At 43.2% G+C, this 16,950-nt stretch overlaps 1 protein-coding gene and 1 long non-coding RNA gene across 2 annotated transcripts in view; one reads left to right on the top strand and one right to left on the bottom strand.

Annotated features, from left to right (window-relative positions):
• The window catches only part of cachd1 (cache domain containing 1), a 59,367-nt gene that overhangs the window by 32,596 nt on the left and 9,821 nt on the right, over window positions 1–16,950 (top strand). The window contains exons 4-17 of the mRNA XM_068320069.1: window positions 1,861–1,967; window positions 6,254–6,380; window positions 7,460–7,604; window positions 7,703–7,919; window positions 8,007–8,156; window positions 10,575–10,850; window positions 10,974–11,123; window positions 13,204–13,327; window positions 13,484–13,601; window positions 14,423–14,591; window positions 14,686–14,828; window positions 15,474–15,655; window positions 15,981–16,091; window positions 16,474–16,596. Of these exons, the coding sequence (XP_068176170.1) occupies window positions 1,861–1,967; window positions 6,254–6,380; window positions 7,460–7,604; window positions 7,703–7,919; window positions 8,007–8,156; window positions 10,575–10,850; window positions 10,974–11,123; window positions 13,204–13,327; window positions 13,484–13,601; window positions 14,423–14,591; window positions 14,686–14,828; window positions 15,474–15,655; window positions 15,981–16,091; window positions 16,474–16,596 (2,142 nt within the window). The remainder of the gene's footprint in view (window positions 1–1,860; window positions 1,968–6,253; window positions 6,381–7,459; window positions 7,605–7,702; window positions 7,920–8,006; window positions 8,157–10,574; window positions 10,851–10,973; window positions 11,124–13,203; window positions 13,328–13,483; window positions 13,602–14,422; window positions 14,592–14,685; window positions 14,829–15,473; window positions 15,656–15,980; window positions 16,092–16,473; window positions 16,597–16,950) is intronic.
• Window positions 7,770–8,683, bottom strand: LOC137599254 (uncharacterized). Its single transcript, XR_011036777.1, has 3 exons — window positions 8,339–8,683; window positions 8,030–8,186; window positions 7,770–7,902 (listed from the first exon to the last, which is right to left on the bottom strand). It is a non-coding gene; the product is annotated as an uncharacterized lncRNA (long non-coding RNA).

Below are 16,950 nucleotides of genomic sequence, written 5' to 3'. Positions count from 1 at the left end.
AACCAACCTTGTATTATTTATTTTTTTATTTTATTTTTTTACTTATTTATTTATTTTGCATGTGTCTGCTGAGTCCAGCTTTTTAGCCATACAGATCTTTTTTTTGCCCTCATTAAGATGTGGGATCTGTCTCCCCTTTCTCTCTCGTTCGCTCTCGTGTTTTGTTCCGGGTTTTTTTTTTTTGATCTGGAATTCAAAGTGGGCTGAAAATGTATTTTTTATCTGGCACACATTTCGCCGTGCTGCCCCCCCCCCCTCTCTCTGCACAGCGTGTTGAATGAGAATGGTAATGATTTGGCCTTATGGGACGCTGTGAGTGAAGTTCAAAAGCAGCCCGTACATAAGAGCGCCTGTCAATCAACTCGGCCCGGTGGCAGGTCTGCAAGAGCACGCAGCCAAAGGGCTTTAAGTGTGTGTTCTCGCATTGCGTGTATGCGTATGCACGTGCTTAAGGCAGAGATGTGTGTGTGTGTGTGTGTGTGTGTGTGACTTGTGGGTGTCTATTTATTGTCAGACTTGATGCAGTGCAGATCTGGCTGCTACCTCCTCTTTTGTCAGCCCTTAACCTCCATGACCCAACCGCCCCACGGTCAGTCGATGCATCTTATGATACCTTATAAGGGCGTGCTAACAGTTTAGCAGTGTCTAGCATACCTTCTGAAGGGGGAAAAATGTGGCTAAAAGCACATGAAGATGATTTTAACGTAATGAAACACAACCAAAACCCGCTGAGTCAGGAAGGATTCTCATCCCTGGTTGCATCAAAGTGTGAATCAAAGTGGTTCAGACACAAAGTCTGATTTCTTTGTGTTATTTTCAAAAGAGTTTTTGACATTGACGCATATTTAGTTCTCAAAAATTGTCTGAATGCAGAGTAGAGAACTGCTCTTTCTCCACACTGGATCCACCGTCTTGTGATTGGTCGTCGGTGGCGCTGACGTGGGCGCGCTGATAAAAATACACATAATTCAGATCCACAAGTACTCATTTTTACCATAACCGTTTGAAAACAATGGGGTTATTGTACGAATAACGTTCAGCTGTAAATGTCAAAGATGCAACGAAGGGCGTGGGGGGGGGGGGGGTAAAAAAAATGACAAACAGACTCATAAAACAAGCCGAGGCTGTTTCAGGAGTTTTGAATCACCAAAATAAGCAGACTGTCCGTTTAAGAATTACATTCAGATGGGATCAAGAAACTGTTGGAAGAAAAGCAGAATTCATGCAGTTTTCCATGAACCCCCCCCCCCCCCCCAAAAAACATTCACATGCTGAAACTCCTACTTTAATATGAGGTCTGGGCAACAGATGATATAGCCACCGATACGTTTCAGCTCCATGAAACAAGCTGGGGCGATTATCTTCGACATATGTTAAATGTGATTCCATTACTTTCATGGTTTCATGTGGATTTTTCTTCGCTGTTTGCGTTTTTAGTCCGTTTGCTTTTTGTGTTTCAAAAAAGGTCGGAGGTATTTGGAAACCTTAGTGGTTTGGTTTTTATCAGAAGTAAAGCTGAGGATCTACCTGCAAATGAGCAGCGGTTCCACTCATAAAGCATCGAGCAGGACGCACAATAAGAATGTTTTGTGTGAACTAAAGCCAGAAATGGGATATATAACTGAACAATGGTCAGGTTTGAGCCATGAAATAAGGTTAAATAAATAGCATGCGGCTATTCATTTTCATTCACTGTCTGTATCGTTGATATCCTCTGTCTGCAATATGGTTTTTAAAATAAAATAAATAAATAAAAAAACACCTTACAGCTCCCAAAGATCAGATATGAGACCCTTCAGAGGTTTTCTATAAATTTCAAATGCCCATTTTTGTGCTTTTTTTTGTGTTTTTTTTTTGTAGGTTTGATGGAAACTTCAATACCAACGTCTCAAAGACCATCTGCTGCGACAGACTCTCCCCCACCGTCAACAGCCGAGCTTTCAACCCCGGTCGGGACCTCAACTCAGGTGTGTTAAACTCACACAAACACACACACACTCTCAGTGAAGCTACAAAGATGTGTACCAACTATTTGTGATGTATAGCAATGATCAGTTTAAGCGCGTATATAGGCTTTCATAGTGCATGAACACATTGCGGAGTATTACCATGTAAAATCCACGTGTCTGCATTTGATTAGGAAAATGGACTGAGTTGACTAAATGGAAAGAGCACGCCAACTTTCCCCTGCTGGTTTTTTTTTTTTTTTTTTTAATGTTCTGCTGCCATTGCGTGCTTAACCGTGTGTCACTAATGCATTTCTTTTCCCTGTAGTTTCAATCAAACCTTGTAAAAAAAAAAAAAAAAAAAAAAAAGACCATTTCCATGAGGAATTTTGTGGTTTTTGTTGTCAACGCAAGAATAAAAGAAAGAGGAGGAGAAGAAAAAAAAAAGATTTCCAAGTACGATCGTAGTTTCAAAAGCCGAATGACGCCACATCACTTCATCAGTAAAACGATCTACTTTCATAAAGTCCGATAAAAATCCATCTTCAACTTAATTACAAAAGGAAAATGTCTAGAGAACTTAAACGAGTGTGTTCATCTGACATCCCATTGCTGGTCCAGACTTCCCATCATGCTCCTCTCTCTTATGCGCCATTCATAATGACTACCATTCATAACACATCACCATTGACGAGGTTTAATTTTCCTTACAAGCCAGTCACAGTGAGTTCAAGTTACCCCTCCGCCTCCTCTCTCCTCCCCCCGGTCCCTCACACTCAGTCCTCCTTGACCCCGGCGTTCCCACCCTATTCATTCTCTCTCATTTGTCTCAGGCCAGCCTAAACAAGCTGCTACACGGGAGAACGAAGGAGGGAGGACTATAGAGAGGGGAGGTATAATTGGAAGGGAGAGAATGATGAATGAAGGGGAAGAAAGGCGGGTTGGAGCCGATCGAAGCCGAGTAATTGTATCGATACTGTTTTGTACTTCCTGCGTCGTCTCCGCTCTCGTTTTCCTTTTTTTTAAAACTTGTTTTGGGTAAAAGGAGCAAGAACGGAGATGCAACATTACGTGGGTGGCCTTGGCAGAAGAGTTGGTTCCAACATTTTTCTTTTGGGGTTCCTTTGAGTGCAACTTCATCCGTTTCACCTGCTTAAAGATGTTTCTGCAACTCCAGTCTGGTCGCGGTACTTCCATGTATTCTTCAGCCCAAAATATATGTTCTTTAGGAACTGAACTATCTTCATGCAGAACCATGACAGACTGGGAAACAGAATAAAAGTGGACCAGCAATCTGGAAATGATTGGAAAGACAAACGTTGGGTCGATGTGTCTGACTACTAGACCCTTCATTCATCTGCTTAGAAATAACAGAGTTGATTGGTTCATTGCTGAGACCTTCAGGCTTCCATCCGTGGTCCAGACTCAGTTATCCCCATTTGATGACAGACCTTAATGGTCCTTAGAATAAATCCTAATCATTTCAGACATCTTCTTAGCTTTGTGCAATATCTCCATAGAGTTTGTAATGATTGAATCAGTGATTATCTTGAAATTGCCCCCTTAATAATCCGGGTCTATTGAGAAAATGGGGTCAAGAATCTTGGATGTATTGTTCTCAGATTACGTTTATCTAAAGATGTGTTTGCAATCATCTCATGAAAAAACTAATGGTTTGTTTGCAGAAAATGAAAACTATTTGGATCCTGTTTCTTGACTTATCCGTCTCTCTCTTGGAGAAACATCTAAACATCCATGGTGGGGTGGAGGGTTGTAGCCTGACAGCTGTATATAGACCAACCCCCCCCCCCACACACGCACACACACCTCGTTTTCCACTGTCAACGCAGCTGAGTGTTTCCTGTTTATGTGTGCTTCAGAGATGGATGGAGTGACGGGGGCAGAGATGGTGTATGATGGCCAATCTCGGCTTGTGAGAACCCGCCGCGTCTCGCTGAATGCTATTTGCCAAGTAGATGTAGTGATGCATTTTAATAATGTTAAAATGCAATATTTTACATAAGATTTTCCACCCCACCCATAACAAAAATGTCTTTGGCACATGTTATTGCTGTAGGCTATTGAAAGGTCAAAGCGGGTTCTCTTCAACAGGTGATTGATTCAGTGTGATCACAAGCCAAGAACCATATTTTGGGACTATTGAGGCCCAGCTGCATGCAGTAATGGTAGTTAGCATGTCTGGCAAAAAGCTAAGACCTAATTAATATGATATTTGAAATCCTACTCTGACAATGGAAACCTCCATCTGACCCAAACAGCTGCTGTAGGAAGTTAAGCACGTGAATTTTGGCCTGAATGAAATCAAAATGTTGATTTAGAATTAAATATTGTAGAATAATATTCTTCAGTGGCACAAGGATATACAGCAACTATAAGAACATGGATCAATAGTTAGGTAGTTCTAGGGCATGTGTGTCAAACTCAAGGCCCGGGGGCCAAATGTGGCCCGCCACATCATTTTATGTGGCCCTCGAGAGCATAAAAAGTCAGAGTGTCTAAAAATAAATAGGTCAAAAGTGTGGTTTGACCAAAAGCTACATTTCCCTCCATGCAGTAATTAATCGTATTTTAACTTTGACAAAAAACGTTTTGAACAAAGTTGATCTCCTAACTTGTGTTTGATGTCATCTTTCTTTATTCTCTTGGATAGTTTGATCCTTGATTGATGGAGTTCTGTGGGTTTAATAATCTGACATATTAAAAGGATTTATGTAAAAAAAAAAAAAAGAGAAACAATCAAATATATTTTTTCTGTGTAACTGTAATGATTGTCACTTGAATAATCAATAAATTCAGAGTCATTTAACATTAAGATTTAGTTACATTTATTTTACGATACATTGATCTTGACTCCAACCCTTTATCCAGATTTACTCCAAACTTTGATAGTTTTTATTCTCCTTCCAGCAGTTTCCATGGAACTCTGTCAGGTAGTATTTCTGTAATAGATCAAGAAGTTGGATCAGTAAGACGATGTTTTTTTTTTTTCCCCTGTTGCATGACGTTGTGAGTTTTTGTGCGATACAGCCATGCATCAAACAAACTTGATAGTGATCACCTCACATCCTTGGTGGTGGTGGTGGGGGGGGTTAAAATGTGAAGGCAATTTAATTTTATATCCCATTAGAGTTTCTAAACTATTTCAAGATGGGATCTCATTGGTGCTTCGTGACTTTATGTTGTTTTCCATCGTCGGTCTGTGTATCTAAAATATTAAGTAGGAGAAACAGCTGCTTTCTTGTTTCTTGCTATCTTAATAAAGCCTACTTGGAAAGTTTCACTCTATTCCTTCCCTCTCCGTTTGTGTTTTCGCCTGGTAAAGAGCCCAAAGTTTCTATTTGTGTCTCTCTAACCCCCCCCCCACCACCACCACCACCACCACCATCTCTTTGTGAAAGGCCGTTTTGTGTTGCAGCGAACGGAAAGGAAGTTGCTGGCTTTGTGAAGGGAATCGCTGTGAAGATACTGTTGACTCTGTGACCCCGTGAAGAAAAAAAAAAAATCTGTTGGCATTGAGCAAATAGACCTTCTTAGGTTCAGCATCTCTGCTGAGGTCGTAGCGGCGGCTGTTATTTCAGCTCGCCTCGCAATCACAGCCATCACACACAAACACACACACACACACACACACACACACACCAATCGGCATCGCTTTGCAGAGCAAACAACCAAATAAAACCGACTCAGGTGTATTTTGTTCATTCAAAGGTTGACAGTTAATAGAACGTTTTGCCTTCAAATCCAAAACCTAGTAAATATTACATGTCGGCCATCGGAAGGATCGCTGTTACCGCATTGAGCCTTTCGTACGTGAATAAGTGGCTTCTTCTCTTTGATCGATTGACAAGTCAAAAGAAGATACATACATACAAACATTTCATCATTTTAAACATTTTATTTTGAACACATTTTAGTCTGTTTTCAAAAATGACCATCAAGCAATGTCCCGGAGAGTCCTGTTCAGACATTGTCCAGATTGGAGAAAGACGTGCGAGTCGTCAATTCCATTCAGTCGCAGTCGAGTAGAGACTAAAGTTCAACTCGATGCACGAAAATCAGCCATTGGGAGTTGTTGGTTTTTGTTTTTTTCCGTCACATCCTCGTCTTTCGGAAACAACCCGCTGGATGTGAGAGGCCCTCTTCTGGGAAGAGATGGTGGCTCTCAGGGACATTAAAGGTCAAAGCTAAAGCGAGCTGAAGTTTCTTCATTGTTTCTCACATCCATATTCCTCCCTCCCTCTCTTTTCCCTCTTAACATCTGTCCTTTACGGTGTTTCTTTCTCCAGTGTTGGCAGACAACTTGAAGTCCAACCCGGGGATCAAATGGCAGTACTTCAGCTCGGAGGAGGGCATCTTTACCGTCTTTCCCGCCCACAAGTTCCAGTGCAAAGGCAGTTACGAGCACCGCAGCAGGTACAGCCCACCTTCTCCTTCGTCTAACTTTATTATTATTTTTTTGTGTGTGTAATGATGAATCTCAAATTTGGCGCCAAACGATGAGGATGTGGAAACAGACACCGGTCGACGTTCACCCCTCCCCCTGGCACGCCGTCCTCGCATTCCGTGACCACAAATGCCCTCGCCAGGAATGTGGCGCTGTACCCTCTCTCCACCGTTTTAAGCCCGTCGGAATTTCACACCGCAATGTTATAGGGGGGTGGGGGGGGGGGTGCTGCGAAAGATGTCTCTTTCTCCCATCTTCGCCTTTATTTTAGATGTTTTTCCCCTTTGCTTTACAAGTCAGCCACTCGACATAAAGTTGTAAAAAAATTTTTTTTAAAGTTGTAGGAGCTGTTGGACGGTTTGACGTGCGCTCGAGGCCTCGTGAGTAAATGACTCCCCGTCCCCACCCTTCATTAGTGTGTCCTTGTCCAGCAGACACCCACGGAGGCGATGAGCCTCTGCAGCCCCTCCACACCCTTCAAGCTTATAAAACATGTATATTAACACATGTACCAAATAGTTTGGACGTATTGTACTATTACAGCCATGGCAATAAAGGATTAGTCAGCGCGGAGTTAACATTTTGTACATTTTTATGAAAATATCACCTTTTAAAATATTCTATTTAATTTGTTTTGCTAACAATTGTCTGATTAATAATCAGTAAAGTTATAAATAAGTAGATTTTTTTTTTTTTTTTGGAAATTGAAATGTTTCTTTGTAATTGTGGAGGCTGTAGGTTTTTAGATCCAGTTCTCAGCATTCAGGGCACGAAATGCAGGAATAAAAACAAACAAAAAAACAACCCAACATCCACCGAAGAAAAAGCCAAAGGTGGTTGAGCCCAGCATGGACAAAAAAAAAAGAAAACTCTTGACACAAATTAATGAATGAGGCAAGTTCCAATTAGCAAATTTAAATATCAGGTCTGTGAGACAAACGCTGCGTTGGTTAAACGTTTGCCTTCAGCGCGTATAAAACTGGATCACATATTTTCTACACTTAATGCACTTAAACTTAAGGTTTCTGTGTGTGTGTTGTTCCTGCAGGCCGGTGTACGTGTCTGCGGTCCGTCCCCAGTCTAAACACATCGTGGTGATGGTGGATCACGGGGCGTCTGTGACCGACACCCAGCTTCAAATCGCCAGGGACTCTGCTCTGGTCATTCTCAATGCCGTAGACGAACACGACAAGGTCGGTGAACGGGAACGGACCGCTGCCATATAGTAGAATGTAAAAGAAGTAGAGTATCAGGAACGCCCGCATCGATGCATCTCTTGTCTTTTCTCCAGATCTCCATCCTGTCAGTGGCAGAGGTGGTCCGTTCTTGTTCTCTGGACCAGTGCTACAAGAGTTTGCTCTCTCCAGCGACCAGTGAAACCAAGAGGAAAATGAGCACCTTCATCTCCAACATCAAGGCCTCCGATGGGGCAACGCAACACGCGGCGGGCTTCCAGAAGGCCTTCCAGCTGCTCCGGAACACCAGCGGTCTCTGCAAACAGAGCGCCAGTAAGGGAAACGACGGCGTAAGACAATCACCCCCGTTGCTTTGCGTTCACGCGTATGAACTATTTTTGCGTGCTTTCTGTGCATCAGCCACAGACATGGTGATCATCTACCTGTCGTCCGGCGTCACGTCTCGAGATTCATCGGAGCTGGAGAAGCGAGCGACGCTCAGCGTGGTCCGAGAGGAGAACCGACACCTCAACAACTCGGTCATGATCCTGACCTACGCCCTCATGAACGGTACGACACAAATTTGTCTTTGAAAGTGGTCTGAAAATAGATATAGAAAAATAATAATTCCATTTCATATTAATTGACATCCATGCTGCAGACAGTATTTTTTAAATTCACTCACACACACAAAAAAAAAGCCTTTTAGAAACGACAAACAAAACCGTGATTGTGTTCCTTGTTTTGCTCACCCAGAGAGCTTTGCTTTCTTTTGGCGCTGCTCGGGCCCGTTACTGTGTGCTCAATATTTCATCTGCTTTCTTGGCACACTAGAAGAACCAGAGGTTAGAGAAGTGCTCAAAGCCCCCCCCCCCCCACACACACACACACACTTCTTGGTCTCTATGTGCGTGTGTATGCGTGTGTTGTGGTGTGTACACTTTCCTCTTTTGTTGTCCTTGTCCATCCGTCTGCCTTCTTTAATTCCAGTTTCCATCTGCAGCACACACACACACACGCACGCACACACACACACACACACGCACACACACACGCACTCACCTCTGCTGCACATGCATTAGTCCGCCATTAATCCAGATCAGCTTTTTTTTCTTGCATATGAGAATGGAAATGAGAAACATCTAAGAGAGGAGAGAGTGAGACTTCAAAGGCTGTGCTGCTCACGCTCTGTGTGTGTGTGTGTGTGTGTGTGTGTGTGTGTGTGTGTGTGTGTGTGTGTGTGTGTGTGTGTGTGTGTGTGTGTGTGTGTGTTTGACGGAGGACCTTGGCTGTTAAAAGAGCTCCATGATGAAAAGGATGTAGAATTCTATCATCCTGTGAGTTTATTAGCATTGCATATCCCAAAAAACCCCCAAAACAAAACCAAAACATTTGTTTTGTTGCTCACGGTGCTGCACACAGCTGAAAGGGCCCAGTGTGGATGTCTGTCTTATTCCCTGCATCTCCTGCCAAATGTGAAGTGCCGATCGTTGGAGGAGATCAGCAGTCCTTTGGCGGTGGAGCTCACAGTTGTGTTTGTTCGTGCAAGAAGAAAAACAGCCCCACCAACCCGACTCCCACCCCCACCGTCGTAATTTTCCACAGCTCAAAAATGATGATTTTTATATATCGTTTTGTCCATCGGCAAAAGACGTTAACGCCAGTAGTTAAAATAAAAGTGAGAACTGTCGCAGCGCTAACAGGAATGCAGTCCACGTAGAGTGAGTAGGTGAAGACAGGCTGACGGCGTTGCAGGCTGTTGATGTGCTGTCGTACGGCGTGCTGGTGAAAGATGACTTCTGACAGGTCCAGCGTATTTCTCACAAAACCAGTTTATATTTTAATAATCAAAACACTATTTCTGAGCTCGAGTTCAAATTTTTCCTGGGCACCAGAGAGAACAATGGATTCTCTCTCTCTCTCTTAAAACCACGTTGTAAAGTAACCTGTGCTGTCAGCGAAACGGCGGTGACATGATGACATTGTCTCCCGTCAGGCGCCCGGCGTGATGCCTGTGCATTAATAGAGGAATTCTGGTGTAATCCAGTCAGTGATTGGACGCTGGCAGACGGTCTGTGTGCTATCTTTCCCAGTGGGTTGTGGGGATGCCAAAATGTTCAAGGTGACAGCTGCAGATCCGTGGCAAAGCATTCTCCTCCAAAAGACCTTATGAGGATTGGAAAGATGGAGTGCGAACTGTGCATTAACGTCTCAGCTACATATTTCCCTTTTTAAAGCGATGAGGGATTTATTGGTATTATGATCTCTGAGCTCTGCAGATCACAATTGTGTTTGGCAGATGCATTGTACAAGTGGAGCTGGTGGAGATCATGTGGCGGAATAACAAGTCGGGACTCGCATGAATGAAATATCTGCTGCTGAAGCCAAAAACATTTGGGAAATGTTATCTTTAGGATGTAGTTTCATTAATGATGCTGTATGCTGCTTAAGTGCATGAAGTGAACAAGGTTAAAATTCTTGTTTTGAAGCCCCTGTTTATACAACTAACTAACTGACAAATTTTGAACAAATTAGGTTCTTAACTAACTAGGTTTTGAACTCACTATGTTTTAAACTAACTAACTAGGTTAAAATTACATTTAAATTAAGGTTTTGAAATAACTAACTAGGTTTTATACTAACTATTTTCTGAACTGACTAACTAACCCGCTTGGTTTTGAAGAAATTAGGCTCTAAACTAACTGGTTTTTAAATTATTATTTAACATAAACATTGTATTTATATTTTTATTTATTTTATTATTTAATTATTATTTACTGGTATGTTTATTGTTTATGTTTACACTTTACTTTTGGACTTTTACACCTTCCCTGCTTTATGTGCTTTTAATCGCCATTGGGAACTAATAAAGTTTTTTGAATTTGAATTGAAATTTGAATCCTGCTTCATACTACGTTGTCTTTTCGATCCCCCTCCACCAGTGGCCTCTCAGCTGAGCCTTAGTTCTGTATTTCTCTCGACCCTCAGAGGGAGTAACGGGCCTGAAGGAGCTGGCCTTCCTGAGGGATCTCGCAGAGCAGAACTCGGTGAAATACGGAGTCGACCGGACGTCGGACCGAGAACGCTCCTCCTTGTCCGGATCGGTGGGAGCTTCCATGATGCCGGTGGTGAAGGGAAGCATGATGGTCCTGAACCAGCTCAGCAACTTGGAGACGACGGTGGGTCGCTTCTATATCAACTTGCCCAACCGTATGATCGACCTGGCCCGCTTCAGCCTGCCCTACTCCGACCCCATGGGAGATGGTGAGTGCTTTGTTTGTTGGTTCCATATTCTGAATTAAGTAAACTCGAGTTTAGTTTTGAATGAAAGTTGCCGTGAACTTAAACTTTCACAAACTTCATCTTCGATCTTCCTGCATCCTCCAGGGTTTATTATGACAGTCAGCCGTCCGTGCTACTTTGGCAACCTGCTGCTTGGTGTTGTTGGGGTGGATGTAAACCTGGCCTACATCTTGGAGGATGTCACCTACTACCAAGACTCACTGGCTTCCTACACTTTCCTCATTGACAACAAAGGTCAGTCGCTCAGAAACAGACAACAAATAGAATTCTTTGGTGTAGAGCCAAGTAAAGTTGAATCGTGACATTATATAACAGACAACAAACAGTAGAACAAATCAGTTGCCCATCAGCTGTTACTTAGATTTCTAAGCAACAGGCCCGACAGATGCCAAAAAAGTCTGTAAAACATTCCCACGAAATGTATTTAAGGGTTCTTATTTCACCTACAAGTGGAATTACTCCTTATTTAGACTCCACTTCCTCCGTAGCTGCCATCCCTTATTTGGCTTTATTTACCCACTTGAACTTATCGATGGCACTTCCTTGGCATTCCTTCCCCCCGCTGAGCCCTGCATCAGCGCGTTGCCGCAGCGCCGGGCGGTAGCGCTCGTGTCCGGTCCCAGTTTGTTTTGGCCTCAGTCGAGATGCTCTTGACTTAAAAACCAGCGGCGCTGGACAGCAGGTAGGTTGTTCTCTGCAGACGCACAGAGCAGCAACATGGATGGATGGGTTTTGGCCAGATGGTACCAAAGATCCAGATTATTACATATTAATTCTAAGAATCTTTTAAATAATCGTAACACGCACCTATTTACAGAGGTACATCTACGTCTGTTTTTGAATCAATCACATCCAACACAAAGGACAGCAATGAAAACGCAACAGATAATCCGAATCAACGTTTGCAAAGCCTCATGGGAAATTACACTGGATGTGAAAGTCGAAAAGCATCCTGCAATGAGGGAAGGTGTTTCTGACATTACTGGCAAGCAAACCACAATAACCAGTTTTGTTTATTGTCATTCTTGCGGTTTAGGACGGGGGTGATGGTGGTGGTGGTGGTGGTGGGGGGGTTGTAATGCTCTGATGAGTCAAGAAGGAGGGGTGATTAAAACCAGCTCCAGAAGGCAAACTAAAAGTGGGAGACGCTGAAGGGTGAGAGAGCGGTTAGACGAGTCAGACCGGAACACGACAGTCGTCACCCCGATAATTTAAAGCGTTTAGCAACAGAATTGTTCATTACTAGACCTAATCATTGAGATTTTTGTTCCCCAGTGGCGTTCAATGGATCCCTTTTCTTTTTAACATGTTTGTTTTTGTCATAAATATGCCATCAAATTACAGGTTATTACTGTTCCGGGTTCATTAGTGGAATAACTCTGTCAACATTGACAAATGAGTCCCATTAAAGCCATTAGCTGACATTCAAATTATCTGCTGCCAATTATGGTTGAGGTAAATCTGATTGGGCTAATACTGAGCTGATTAGAGGCTTCCTGACCTTGAACTAGCAATAGCACATGACTGCGTTAGGAATATATATCATAGCAGATTAATATTTTTTCTAAATCACATTACAGGGATTGAAACATTTATTTGTCATTCATCTGATCTGAATGAAAGAAGGAGACGGGTTCCCGATCAAGAACGCACCCTAACCCTAACCAACACACTTTTGTTTTATTATATACAATATATTAGAGGTGTGTAAAAAAAAAGTCATGCTTGAGTTGCTGACTTATTTAACAAAAGGTGGCTTTTCGGTCTCCTTGACAACCGGGTGTCTCGATCAGAATGATCACTGCTGTTAAGAGGAGCAAAACCAGAATACTGTTTGATACTGTCTGTTGATAGGTAGATAGATAGATAGATAGCTAGATAGATAGATAGATAGATAGATAGATAGATAGATAGATAGATAGATAGATAGATACTTTATTAATCACTGACAAAATTGTATCTGCCATGATTAAACGCTATATAAATAAAACTTGATTGATTGATTGATTGATACCAGTTCAAATACACACCACTGATGTTTTAATTTTTTTTTGGATGAGATTGTAGAAAAATAACATTTTGTTCCTTACAGCCTTTTAACTCTTATTTTACTTTAAACATTAATTTGGATATAAACTTAATAAAGCCAAAAATGTAAGCAAAGTGCGTTTCTCAGACATGAAATCTTGTATTTCATGTGAAGTTCGCCTGAAATCTTTCCACGTTACTTCCAGATCCAGCTCTCCTTAACTGAACATATTTAATCCGATGTAAATTAACCATGTGACTTCCCTCTACATGTTTAATTCCCCAGGTTACACTCTGATGCATCCATCGCTGACGCGGCCCTACCTGATGACCGAGCCACCCCTGCACACCGATATCATCCACTACGAGAATATCCCAGGATTCCCTGCTGTCCGGCAGAACATCCTCAGGTAACAAAGGATGAGGAAGTGTGTAAAATCGCTTCGAAGGTCAGCGTGAAAAAAACGAAACATAAAACAAACAGAAGTCCTCCTCCAGGCATGGACACACACATAACGTATTTCATGTGTACAGTCAGTAATTTAATGCCGTTACATTCGTTGCAGCCTCCCTCTGGGCAGTCAGGTTATCGCTGTGCCGGTTAACTCCTCCCTTTCCTGGCACACCAACCGACTCCGAAACAACAAGAAAGACGTGTACAATGTCAGCTACGCCTGGAAACTGGTAGGTGATCTGCAGACAAAAGATCCTGTGGCTTCCCGTGGGATGATAACTCTTTTTTTTTCTCTCTCTCTTCCAGTTATTTTTATCATTATTATACTGTCTTAACAGCGACGTAGAGATTTATGGTCCTGGTATTTATACTTTCAACAATCCTCTACCTCCTTGGTTGGTTGGCGTAATAAAAAACCAAGCGCTCTCACACCTGTAAACGGTCTGTCGCTCGAATCTGGTTTTCTTCTCAGCCTCTTAAGCGACATGTTTTTGGAACAGAGCAGCAACAGTAACATCACACCATCCAGGGTTTTTTTTTCCCTCCCCCTTTTCTGACATGCAGATTTTTTTGCAGGAGCAACTTTCAGGCTTAAAGGAAGCACTTCACTTTATGACTTCACTTTTTTTTTTTTTTTGCATTGGATTTCCTGAAACTTTGAGTGCTGCCTATTTTTTTTCTTGTTTTTTTTGTTTTATAAACCCTCGTTTTCTAGATCAAAATAACGTCCCAAGACGTCTTAATCTGACCAGATTTATGACAAACAAAGACGTCGTCAGAAACTTGCAGGTATTTTTGAAACGATTTAAAGTAGAGATGTCAGAGATTGCTACCAGATCGGCCAGGCGCGTTTCTTTTAGGAACTATGTTGTGAAAGCAGCTGCTGAGCCGGACACGTTAATCTCCATGGGAAAGAAGCCTGAGGCCCTCGGAGCGCTTCCTATGACGGCTGACTCTAAAACACTGAGAAGAGAAGCCCCCGTGGGGACGTGGAGTTGCGCGTAACGTCACGACTTCTCTGAAACACGGATGCTCTTGCCTCTCCTTCCAGGTTCAGGACACATCGTTCATCCTGTGCATCGTGTACGTGCAGCCGGAGATCCCAGTGAAGCAGCTGAAGAACCTGAACACGGCTCCCAGTTCCAAGCTGCTGTACCATCGCCTGGACCTGCTGGGGCAGCCCAGCAGCTGCCTGCACTTCAAACAGCTCGCCACAGTCGGTAAGACCAGGAAAAAAAATATATATATATTTTTTAACAAAGCCCTTGGAATCATAAATGGATCTACTCTGACTGTCCGTCTCTTTTTTCCCAGAATCCCCCACTGTGATGTTGGCAGCCGGTAGCTTCTCCTCTCCTTACGAACACCTCAGCCAGCCGGAGACCAAGCGCATGGTGGAGCACTACACCGCCTACCTGAGCGACAACACCAGGCTGATCGCCAACCCGGGCCTGAAGGTTCGCTGGCGTCTGAAAAGCGGGGGTGGGGGTGGGGGGGGTGGCTGACATCACCGCCAATTTTCAAATGAAGCTTTGCATCTTTAAGAAGGGGACAAACCCCCTCGCCCCTGTTGGCAGTCTGTGTGCATTCCTGTCCTGGGGGGGGGGAAGTAGAGGGTTAGAGTTTGAGCTTTAAACCCCCCTCCCAATCTCAGCTCTGATTCCCAGGCTAGTCTTAAAGCCCCCCCCCCCTCTCTAGTGACCTCATCACTCTCTTTTCAAACTTTGAAAAATGGCACCGGGTTGTGATTTTCTGGGTGTTTTTCAGGGTTTTTGTGCTAATTGTGTCTCATTAATTGCTTCATGCAGGTTATTTCATGATTATTATATAATTTATTATAATCCTAATCAGTAAATTAGTCAAATAATTCAGTTTAGATGTGCTTGAATTGGATTATTTCATCCGTAGCTACTTTAGTTTTTGCCAACTTAGATTCCAGGCCAAGCCCAGATTAACACTCTGTTCTCCTTCTCTTCTATATTTTCCTCAACCCTTTGCCCCCCCCCCCAAACTTTTTTTTTACCACTCCATTTTTTTTTTAACCCTTTATTTCCGCCCTCACCGTCCCTCTTCTGCTTCTCTCCATCCCATCTTCTCTGAAGTCCTCTGTCAGGAACGAGGTTATGGCGACCAGTCACGTCACGGATGAGTGGATGACACTAATGGAAATGAGTAGCCTCAACTGCTACATTGTGCGCCGTTACATAGCAACGCCCAGTGGGGTGCTCCGGATTTACCCAGGATCACTGATGGACAAAGCCTTTGACCCGACCCGCAGACAATGGTTAGGCTCTAGGGTGTGAAGGGGAGAAGATCTGTGTGTGTGTGTGTGTGTGTGTAACAGTGTACTCTGCAGACATACTGCATATACATAGATTTAAGTTGGAGTATTCATCTGTAGATTACATTAATTTTTTGACTTTTATATTCAAATCAGAAAAGTGGGACTTCATGCATTTCTGTTTTGATTTAAGAAATAAAATGTCGTCAAAAAAAAAAAGAAAGAAAACTTTATCAGTAATCGTGTAAAAAGTGCGAGACAGTGGGAATTCCGGCCAAAAGAGTTTAAAGCAGCTTCATGTGTGTAATAATCCTCTGCTGGTGTGTAGGTACCAACACGCGGTGGCGAACCCCGGCCTCATCACCTTCACCGGCCCCTACCTGGACGTGGGCGGGGCCGGATACGTCGTCACCATCAGCCACACCATCCACGCCTCCAGGTAAGAAGAAGAACTTGTGATTTTCAGGATGTATCTGTTGTTGTAATTTTTGCCAACAATTTTAGATCCAAATAAAAACACTATAAGATGTTGGTGGAGACAGGAAGTGACAGGTTCTTACAGATTGGAAAGGAAGTCAGTCTAAATGAAGGCTGGTTTTCTCTGCGTCACATGATTGACGCATTGGCATGTTCCTGGACGTTCATACAGTTACACTACAATTACCAGCTTCCCGTAAATGCCAATCATTAACAGATTTACTGCTGATAGGAGCCGAAGCGTCTCTGCGGGCTGCTCGTTCGGCCCCTGAAGATCAGCACTGAAGAAGATGTGTGTGTGTGTGTGTGTGTGTGACTTCATGATAACATCCTCCTTGCTTCAGCTCTCAGATGGCTCCTGGTTATGCGATCGCCGTGATGGGAATAGACTTCACCTTACGTTACTTCTACAAAGTCCTGCTGGACCTGCTGCCCATCTGCAACCAGGACAAGGGCAACAAGATCAGGTAGGCTCTTTTAATGTCTTCCTTTCATTTTATTTTCCTGTGCACATCGTTTCCTACTTTTTTCCTGGCTCATCCTTTGCGTCCAATCAAAGCCTCGGCTCGACCGAGGGCAGGGTAAAACCTGCTGAGTCGGGGAAGAAGAAGAAACAAGGTAGAGGGAAGGAGAGATAAGCTGATTATGGCGACATTCCTGCTGGAGACGCTGCTGCCGTCTCAGTCCTGCATACCATCTCCAGTTTTTATGGCTCTCTTTTTGTTTTTCATCCTTTTTCTTCTAACCCCCCCCCCCTCTTTTCACTTCCTTCATGCTCTCTGATGGTGTGCAGGAGCCATATAAAACAGGATTAGCTCAAG

Source organism: Antennarius striatus, chromosome 7 (genome assembly GCF_040054535.1).
Source record: "Antennarius striatus isolate MH-2024 chromosome 7, ASM4005453v1, whole genome shotgun sequence".
Lineage (NCBI taxonomy): Eukaryota > Metazoa > Chordata > Actinopteri > Lophiiformes > Antennariidae > Antennarius > Antennarius striatus.
This window is presented reverse-complemented; position numbering and strand designations above follow the sequence as displayed.